The sequence below is a fragment of the Papaver somniferum genome, chromosome 2 (assembly GCF_003573695.1).
Source record: "Papaver somniferum cultivar HN1 chromosome 2, ASM357369v1, whole genome shotgun sequence".
Classification (NCBI taxonomy): domain Eukaryota; kingdom Viridiplantae; phylum Streptophyta; class Magnoliopsida; order Ranunculales; family Papaveraceae; genus Papaver; species Papaver somniferum.
The window spans coordinates 84,412,133-84,422,448 of NC_039359.1; the positions used below are offsets into that span (position 1 = coordinate 84,412,133).

The 10,316-nt window shown below is 37.1% G+C and overlaps 2 protein-coding genes and 2 non-coding genes across 4 annotated transcripts; 2 read left to right on the forward strand and 2 right to left on the reverse strand.

Moving 5' to 3' along the window:
• The first annotated feature begins 63 nt into the window (after window positions 1-63).
• On the forward strand, window positions 64-5,808 carry LOC113348252 (tocopherol cyclase, chloroplastic-like). The gene is made up of 10 exons (XM_026591959.1): window positions 64-554; window positions 700-944; window positions 1,055-1,134; window positions 1,575-1,651; window positions 2,470-2,639; window positions 3,020-3,117; window positions 3,962-4,066; window positions 4,381-4,497; window positions 4,742-4,891; window positions 5,359-5,808. Exons 1-10 carry the CDS (start codon window positions 250-252, stop codon window positions 5,533-5,535), a joined length of 1,524 nt encoding a protein of 507 aa, XP_026447744.1. The 5' UTR covers window positions 64-249; the 3' UTR covers window positions 5,536-5,808.
• A 420-nt stretch (window positions 5,809-6,228) lies between these two features.
• On the reverse strand, window positions 6,229-6,301 carry TRNAF-GAA. Its single transcript has one exon. It is a non-coding gene; the product is annotated as a tRNA-Phe (tRNA).
• A 409-nt stretch (window positions 6,302-6,710) lies between these two features.
• On the forward strand, window positions 6,711-9,342 carry LOC113348253 (bark storage protein A-like). Its single transcript, XM_026591960.1, has 5 exons — window positions 6,711-7,055; window positions 7,380-7,447; window positions 7,536-7,691; window positions 7,783-8,037; window positions 8,430-9,342. Exons 1-5 carry the CDS (start codon window positions 6,818-6,820, stop codon window positions 9,090-9,092), a joined length of 1,380 nt encoding a protein of 459 aa, XP_026447745.1. The 5' UTR covers window positions 6,711-6,817; the 3' UTR covers window positions 9,093-9,342.
• Window positions 7,150-7,223, reverse strand: TRNAV-CAC. Its single transcript has one exon. It is a non-coding gene; the product is annotated as a tRNA-Val (tRNA).
• Window positions 9,343-10,316: the final 974 nt, after the last annotated feature.

Genomic DNA, 10,316 nt, shown 5'->3' on the forward strand with positions numbered 1-10,316 from the left:
TGTCCCACTAGACTTGCTCTTTTAGTAACACATCAGCAATATCAGTGAAGCGAAGTCCGAGACTAGGAACTCTTGTCCACCTTCACATCCATTTTAGTTTTTACTGAAAGTGAACTCAGTGACTCTGATGAAGGAATTCTGGTTACAACTTCAAACAACTTGTCAGTAGTACAAAACGGGAACCTTTGCCTTAAAATATCTTTCATTTTTCACGTCAAACTTTCTTTTTCTTCTGTATCAAATTTCTCAATGGATCTCAACATATCTACTCACCGTGTTAATCCTGTCAATGTAATTCCCATTTCTCCTTCTAATCTAGGGTTTCAAACTAATCTATCCAGAAATCTTAAACTTTTTAAGGTTTCTAATGATACGTCCATCTATAAAACATCTAAATTATCTCTTCTAAAGTCTGGGTTTCAATCAAAATCTCGAATTTTTGCGGTTGCGGAACCGATTTCACAGAATATTGATGCAGTGGAAAATAAGGTTTCTTTGAATCCTGCTTATACTAAAACGCCTTCAAATAGAGAATTGCGAACTCCTCACAGTGGGTAAGTCTAATTCTATGCTCAGTTCGCCATTCTTTGTTCTTAGTTTTTGTTAATTGAATCCAAGGATGCTGTAATTTTGTTCTAATGAGTGTTTAGAGTAGGAAAGTTTGTAACCTTGTGCGATTTTTGTGTGTGAACTGTGAAGGTATCATTTTGATGGAACTACAAGGAAATTTTTCGAGGGTTGGTATTTTAAGGTGTCAATTCCAGAAAGAAGGCAAAGTTTCTGTTTTATGTATTCAGTGGAGAATCCTGCATTTCGTAAGAAAATGACTACATTAGAACAGATTTTCAATGGACCTAGATTTACTGGAGTTGGGGCTCAAATACTTGGACCAGATGATAAGTACATTTGTCAATTTTCTGAGGAATCTCAGCACTTTTGGGGAGGTAAGTTACCTGCTTGTCATATTTGGTCCATTTTGTGATTCCCGGAGGTTGGGATGATTCTATTTCTTGTATATGTGATGCTTATTTAACAATCGAGTTTTAATGCATAGGTAGGCATGAATTAACACTAGGGAACACCTTTACAGCTGGGAAAGCCTCGCCTCCCCCAAATAGGGAAGTTCCTCCTCAGGTCCATACCTCTTGAGATTCTAAAATCATTGCATTCAAAGTTTGATTTCGCTTCTTTTTTCCTTCTGGCCATTTAGTTTTTGATTTTTTGATAAAGAATGAGGATATCTATAACCATCAATGTGCTTAGGGAACTATGCTAGTTTCTGTTTGGAACATTCTTATTAGTAGCTAGGTAGTATACATGTAACATGTTTGCTTCACATTTACAAATAGATGAGAGTGAGAAATGTCGATATTCTTTGCTTGGTGCTTTATTGCTGACAAACAAATCACTAGAATGTTGGTCGAATAGTAGCTCCTTAAACTTATGAAATTTAACTTTTGAAAGTGGCCGTTGGTGTTTGTTGCGGATTTTAAAAATAGTTATTAGTGAGCTTGTGGGGTTGATTCTTAAAATGTAGTATCAGCAAATTCCCTTTTTATGGTTTTGTTCCTCAGGAATTTGATGATAAAGTCTCTGAAGGCTTCCAAGTTACCCCACTTTGGAATCAAGGCTTTATCTGTGATGATGGAAGGTATGCCATGGACTGTTTAAAGAAATTAAAGTTTGTTTAATGAATGTATAAGGTCATAGTTTTACGCAGGTACCGGTTTCAATTTTGTTATATTCAGTGCTCAATGGTTTTAATGTTAACTGATTTCATCGGGATCCTACAGTCAGAGTAGGTAAATTTGTATAAGTGTTGTAATCTGGCTGTGGGACTTTCTTATACAAGCTGGTCTATTTCAGTCTTTTCAGTTGTCATTTTAGATCAAATGTGTTAACAACTTGACGGGGGACAAGCATTACCTTCTCTTTCGTCCTTCCCACTTCACGTAGACAAAATACTCTTCGAGAGTCGGAAATTTTAATGCTTGGCATGGTGTTTTGCACTCCAGTCCTTAGGAATACATTATAAGTCAGGTTTTGGAAATGATTGTCGATGTTAAAAGCATGTGTTTAAGTAGTGCAAATGTCTGACACTCATCTCTCGTACCATCCGAATGCATGATTCTCTATAGTTATGCCTTAAGCAGCTAAGAAAGTTGAATTATACTACTTAAACTCAAGCTGAAAATTTGATTGTTGGAGTTTCACCATATGGGGTCTGTAAATGTTAAATTGTGTTTCTTTCCTTATTTCCTTTCATGTCAAATCAAAGTAAAAAGTTCTCCTCAAGGTAAATTTTAAGAAAAGAGTTATGTAAACAACGAAAAAAAGATCTTCCTATTCGGTTGGTTGTTGCTCAAACTACCACAGAAATTATTATTTTCTATTTTATTTGTGTATCCGTGGGTGGTTGGTAACTTGATGATATCTCGCCTAACTTGTCTCTTTTATTCGAGTTGGCAGATCAAGTTACGTGAACACTGTAAAGACTGCGCGATGGAAATATAGTACGCGTCCTGTTTACGGTTGGGGTGATGTTGGCTCGAACCAAAAAGCTACAGCAGGCTGGCTTGCAGCTTTTCCTGTATTTGAGCCTCATTGGCAAGTTTGCATGGCAGGTGGACTGTCCACAGGTATGCGTCAATGTTCTTACTTCTGCCTAGTGAATTTGGATATGATTTGCTCCACATCTAGTTTCTTTGTTACCCATTAATATTAGTCGAGTATGTTATTTCTAATGAGGAAACTACCATTAGGAGGTCGCGAACTTTGCGTGATTTGTGTAAAGACACATAGGATGATGCTGTGCATTCCACAAATTACTTTTCATTTGTGATTGTGATAGCCCAGAGAAAGAAGTAGAGGACACAAGTCACACAAGATAGTATGATCTGTGGGTACTCTTCGAAGCTAACCTTAGCACAACGAGGGACCCACTTAAAAAGTGATTCCACCTGTCTGTGTTTGTTATTGGTAATTGTAAGACATCTCAGATTCTTAACGTTCATTCCAGGCTGGATAGAATGGGACGGCGAACTTTTTGAATTTGAAAATGCACCTTCTTACTCAGAGAAGAATTGGGGTGGAGCGTTCCCAAAGAAATGGTTCTGGGTAAGAATCGAAATGTTTCCATCTACGAATGCTTAGTTCAAATGTAGTTATAACTGTGAGAAAAGGGGTGAAAATAAAATAGTCCAAGTATTCTGAAGTTTGCAGGATGTCAATTGGTGTATTATCTGCAATTGTTCATTTCATTGCCAGTGGCCCAGTGGTTAGCAATTCAGTTCGTTAACATGATTTCTCAGGCTTAAACATGATTATGATTGTACAGTATGCAGAAATGGATGATGTGTTCAATAACGTGGGTTAAACTACAAGCTTGGTGGCAGAAAACAGCTCATACCCTTAGAGATGGAACTGAGTAGAAATACAGAAATATAGCTGTTACTAAGTTTTAGACTTGAACTTCTTCTCTTATCTCCTCATGCCTAGGTGAAGAAGCTAGAAGAGCGTCCATTTGATGCTTAAACATGTTTTTCAACCTTACCACAACAAGATGTAGAGATACCTCACACTAGACATATGGACATTGATGGCGTCATTAAGCTACTGTAGAGTTGATGTAATACTAACCAAGCTGTAGTACATAATTATAAATTCTTATCACACATTAGTATCATCACTGATCCTCTTTTACTCAAACCAGGCATGATTTGTTGCTAAGCCATAAGAAAGCCAATATAAAATTAATCACATTAATTAGTATTATCACTAATCCTGTTTTACTCAAACCAAGAATGATTTGTTGCTAAGCCATTAAAAAGCCATCACCCATAAGTTGCTACTCCAAAATCCATAGTTGACGTGAGGTGTAGTGTATCTGCTGAATCTTTTGATTGATGAATTATTGAGAGTTTTTAGTACTAAGGGATCAATGGTTGGTGTCTTATTGCAGGCTCAATGCAATGTTTTTCAAGGCGGAGAAGGAGAAGTTGCTTTGACTGCTGCCGGTGGTTTAAGGGAACTGCCTGGATTGAACAGCTATGAAAATGCTGCACTGGTACATACTTTATGGGCTTTCCCCCCCAAAGCAATCTTGTTTATCTTCCTCGCAATTGTCAATCTCTTTTACGAAGGATTAGTGCTACTATTATCACTGAATCTGCTAAGTTTACTACCTATCACGTTTAACTAATCATTATTTATTGGGGCAATTTTATGTTTAGGCTTGCAGACCGATTTATTTGTAATTCTTAGATCGCCACACTGTTTAGTTAAGTAGTTGCAAAAACTATTGATCTTTTATGCTCTACTCCTTGCGGATTTTGCAAGTGCTTATGAACTAACCAGATACTTATTATTGTATTTATGCAGATTGGAGTTCATTGTGGAGGAAAATTTTATGAATTTGTTCCATGGAATGGTGTTGTTAATTGGGAAATTGCACCATGGGGGTATTGGCACATGTATGCAGAAAATGGATCATATAAGGTGATCTCTTCATCTAAGTTAACTAAGTTTTGCTCTTTATAATGCTAGATCATAGACCTAACAACATGCGATTGACATCGGTAGGTGGAAGTGTTTATATATATAAATTTATTGTTGAGATAGTCTCCCATTCTCCCCGCTTTAATGTGCATCACTGAGGCATCAATAACTATAGTAATTGTTTGTTTTCTTGCTCTCTTTTTCACTGCATATCACAATTTTTTTATTTTATTTTGATTGACAGGTGGAATTAGAAGGAACTACAAAGGATCCAGGAACTCCGTTGCGAGCTCCTACATCTGAAGCAGGGCTTGCAGTAGCTTGCAGAGATACGTGTTTCGGGGATCTAAGATTACAAATGTGGGAAAAGAGATATGATGGTAGTAAGGGCAAGGTGCGTGATTCTCTTATTTTTAATTCTCTCTTTAATTGCCTTCTCGTTTTCTGTTATAGCCTACATAAAAGACCACATGAAACTATGCATCTGTATACCCCCACATAATCTCCCTATTTCCGTCCTACTGAGATTTCTTACTATCACTAAAAGATTCAATTTGCTGAGACTGTTGGTATCTCTAGAGAGCTACCAAAGAAGTGGCAACGAATTACGCTCGTACTAAGCATAAGTGATAGGTTACTCACAAAATCCACATTGGTCTCCATCAATCAGATTTTCTTGTTACTCGTGATTTCGCATTGCATGCCGATCCTTTTAGATTATAAATAGTTAAGAAAAGCCAAATTTCTCATTTGATTTTTTCTTATTCTATAGCAATTAGCAAGGTTGCTTTAATTGATCTGTTTTTATTGATCTTTTCATTGAACTTCCAATTGAGAACTATCACCCTTGATCGTTTGTAGGTTATTCTAGATGTTACAAGCAATATGGCAGCACTAGAAACTGGTGGAGGGCCTTGGTATACTACATGGAAAGCGAAGACCTCTTCACCTGAGATAATCAATCAAGCGCTCAACTTCCCAGTTGACTTCGAAGAGATTCTTGGAGCTGTTCCCTTTCTTAAACCTCCTGGTCTCTAATTATTTGGTCACATCTCCCACTGCAGTCTCTGGTCGAAAATGCTTTCTTTTCTTTTCTTTTCTTTTCTTGTTGGTGGAAGGAAGCAGAATCTCCTTGCTCGTGATATGAACTTCAAAGAAAGTGTGTACAGTGCATTACTCTCTTAATTTCTGGAAATTCACTTATCTGACTGAACCTGCGCTCTCAAAGTCTGTTTTTAAGTAAGCCAGGGATACATGTGTATATCAACTGAATATGATTAGCTCAGCTTGCTAAGCAGTTTTGGTCCCTGATGAAACCTTAAGACCCCCCCTTTTTTTTTGTTTCTTAGTGAACAGAATCCCTTGGTATTAGTTTGCAAGAGGGGATATGTGCAAAACATATTGTTTCGAATGCGGGTTTACGAGAAGATCAACAAAAGCAGTGTCTATTAGTAATGTGTTCCTTTATATCTTTTTAGGCAAAGAGAAAGTATCACTTTTCCTGGAACAGAGATGGTTAAGCAAAATTAAAGAAGTGAAAGTATCACTTTTTCTAAAAGTGATATAGAAAGTGTTAGCGTTAGCAGAGACTTGGCATGGAAAAGTTGATGAACAAAGAGGCTTTGCGCTTATTTATAACGAAATAGTGAGTAGTCATTAGTAAGAAATTTAGCCAAATCAAGTAGTGCATGCTGCAAGTTACCCAGACTCAACACCAAAAACTATTTAAGATGCGGTGAGCGTGGATTGAACAAGCGACCTTCAGATCTTCAGTCTGACGCTCTCCCAACTGAGCTATCCCCGCAAGATACCATTCCAACAAAAAAGTAGGAACTGCTCACCCATCAGTAATAACCAGCCTGAGAATGCATTGATGAAGTAAAAATGAAATACAGTCCTTCATTTGCACAAGAAAGCCAATAGTATTAATTATAACCTACTCTTTCACAAGTCTCTTCTCTGTTGTTTTTTTATGATTGATTGATTTGGCGACAATGCGCGAGGTTTCTTCGAAATTTCTTAAAAAACTTGTCAAGTTGGCAACCAAGTTCTAGGTTGCAGCTTCATAAATACAAACAAGTGAATAATATTTATACACTACCAATTATTTTAACAAAAATACACTTTAATGTCAAATAATTCAAACTTTTCTCAACAATTTTCAAGTTATAGTGAAAAACCAAAGAAAATTCTAACCTTGCCGTAAGTTTACTTCACTGTGTTTTTATAGCCATGCTACTACTGCAATAGGTTTTGTTATATAAGGTGGATAAACTCTTGAGAGATCATTCATCAAGAATTTCACATTGTAAACACAAAAATGGCTGGTTTACGGGTCGTCATAACAGTCACTCTGCTGATTGTGTTTACAGTGCTATGTTGCAACTTTGAAACATCTGAAGCTGCATTTTCACACCATGATTACAAATTGATCAGTAAGGTTAACAAAGATGGTCCTTACAGTGGTTTACTCGTCTCCAAAAACTCAGAGTTGCAGCCGTTCTTGAAGTCGCCGGGCTTTCACCTCCATAGTAAAATTTCTCATGTAGTATTATCAGGTATAGTTGTTCATTCTCAGTTAAATGGTTTCCCAATTTTATTTGATTTTTCAAAAAAAAAAATTATAATTTTTTCCAAAAAGGGAATTTGTTTTGTCTAAGCCCAGGTTCGAACTGGGGACCTTTAGTGTGTGAGACTAACGTGATAACCAACTACACCACCCAGACATTTTGTTTAAGCTAGCTAATTAAGGCTATATTAACTAAATTAAATACACTTAACCAAGTAAGCTCCTTGACTGGAATCCAGTTTTCATATGCACCTAAGCATTAAACTTGATCAAATGATGCCGAACTGATAATCTTTTCTGGTGTCATGTAAAGGGAGAAGGTTTTACATTGGACATATCGGTGACAGGAAGATGATAGTCGCCGTGACAGGGATGGGCATGGTAAATCAATAGTTACGGAGAGTTATTTATTATTTTGGCCTTCGTATATTTTTTACCTTAGGCTCAAACTGTGTTTTCACTGCGACAGATGAATGCAGCAATTACAACACAAATGTTATGTGGATTGTTCAAAATTAAGCACATTCTTCACTATGGATTAGCGAGTAATGCTGATAGTAAAATGAATATGGGTGACATAGTGATTCCTGAGTATTGGGCTCATACCGGATACTGGAACTGGCAGGTGATTGATTCACATAAATATTGATGCACTTGATTTATTTTTCTGACAACTTTGTTGAACTTTGTTTCTCTTTGTCTTTCGGATTTTTTAGAGGTATGGGTATGGTCCGGACGATGAATTAGCTTTTGAAGAAGAAGGATATTTTTCGAGAGATTATGGTTATTTGAAATTTTCTGATTATTACACAAACAAGACTGGCGGGAAGGACAAAGGTTATTCCTGTAATAATGACCTAAACAACATTTGGTATCAACCCGAAGAAATATTTCATGCTGGTGAAACAAAAGATTCAGTTTTTTGGGTTCCTACTCCATATACGTACTACGAAACAGCAAAGAAACTAGAGGTACAGTATATACTACATATCTAGTTGATTTGGCATCTAAAATCTTGCATGGTTTCTATTCATGTTTCTCGTCAGATTGTGTCTAGCATAAACTATACTATGAATCGCTTAAACTATACTAAGCATCATTGCATCACTTTGGCGAAAAAGTGTTTCTGCCTCGACTAAAATATGTATCCATGCATCATAAGTTGTTAATTCAATTTCGCATAGTCACTTAAAAGTATAAGTGGATCCATGGCTTACAGTGACCTTGATGCACAAAAAACGATTACTAATTTTTTCGGCAATTCTATGGCTTAAAGTGGCCTTAGCCCATATACGTGATTTCTTCGGCAATTCTATGAAAAAAATGATTACTATTTTTTCTTTTTTTTTTTCCCTATTAACAGGTAGTAGCATTAAAAGGATGCACAAAAGAAGGCACATATTGCTTGCAGAAGACACCAAAAGTAGTAACAGTGAATAAAGGGAGCAGTGCCAGTATGTATATAGATAATTATGCATACAAGAACTTCTTAAACTCGAAGTTTCATGTCAGTTCATGCGATATGGAAGGAGCTGCAATTGCGTTGGTCTGTCATCAACATTATATTCCTTTTCTTGGATTTAAAGCTTTACATGATTATTATGATGCTCCTAATCCAGCACAACCTCCCTCTTGTTCTCCCCCGACTCCTCCTACCTCTCCACCTCCCTCGACTCCTCCTACCGCTCCACCCCCCTCGACTCCTCCTACCTCTCCACCTCCCTCCCCGGCCTATCCTCCTACCTCTCCACCTCCCTCTTCTTCTCCCTCTCCCTCTCCGTCCTATCCTCCTCACTACACTCCCCCTTCTTCTCCCTTTCCTTCTTCCTCTTCTTCTCGCTCTCTTTATCCCTCCATTTCCCCCTTTTCTTCTCCCTCTATTCCCGATGGTGACGCTGCCGTCATCGCTGAAGAGAAGAGTAGTATCTACGGTCTCTTGATTGAGAATTGTGTTAAAGTTACACATGAGTTTATTACCAAGTATAGTCATCACATGAGTGATGATGTGTCTGTTAGCTCTTCTTAAAGGTCGTTTTTGGCAAACTGGATTTCTTGCAGCTGAATTTCGGGCTAGTCAAGTCATTGCGTACGTCCAAGGAACAGGAGAAATCAAACTTTGGTGTCTGTGTTGTTAGTCCTTAAGCGTGTGCATGTATTTTTATTTTATTTGTACTGGAATAATATTATATGTGTGGATTTCATTAGTATATATGTAAGAGCTTTGAGATCGAGACTTGTTGAAATATTAATAAGTGATTTGCTATGATCCTTATGTACATCAATGATCATGTGTTATGCCCCAGTGCTCTATATATAGGGCCTTTACCACTATGCCAAGGGAGATGACGTCCGCTTGTATGTTATAAAACTTCACAGCTGCAAAAATATGCATGCAATAAACTTCTGTAGATGCAAAATATTTGTAGCGATATTGTATTCGCAGCAATAATTGTTTGTGTTTTATACGTTGTTATGTGTCACTAAATATCTGCAGCGATTGTTGAGCTAATCTAGCAGGGCTAACTAACGAAACTTGCAAATGAACATTACAAATCTGATAACATACGCTAGTATACTAATAGTTATAGATAGATACAAAATATAACTTGTTCGTTAAAATATAGGGATAACTAGATTTTGGTACTCAGTTTTTGTCCAGGACTAGATTTTGGTCTAATATTTGTCCAACGTTAGGGTTTGTTACCTGAACTGGATGTTGACCCAAGTTGACTCCGCTAAGTCTTGACTTCTGTTAAAAAATTAATTAAAATTATATTAAGGTTATTAAACAGATTACAATTGTACCCTAAGTTCCTAACATTCATCTACATCGTTCAGAATACTCATTTAAAATCTTGACAACATCAGAATCATACTCAGGCCATACATCCCAGCTCAAACACAAATTCTTCCTTGCAATCTTCTAAACTCAGCAACTTCAACACTCCAATTAACATTAACTTGTGGCACTAACCGTCTAGCTGCAATTCATCCGCTACATCAACTCGGCACCACCACCTTGCCTGCAGTTCAACCACAAACCCAATCTGCCAATTTCAATTCAAAGTCTTCTGGCACCCTTTTATACACAATAATAGCAGCAGTACTCCATTATCTCACTCACCTTCCCATCACAACCCATCCGAGATTAATTTCTCATCTTAAAAGCAACACCACCAACACTTTCTTAGTGCGATTTTGTATTCGCAACAATATTTGTTGGTGTTCTATATGTTGTTAAACGTGACAC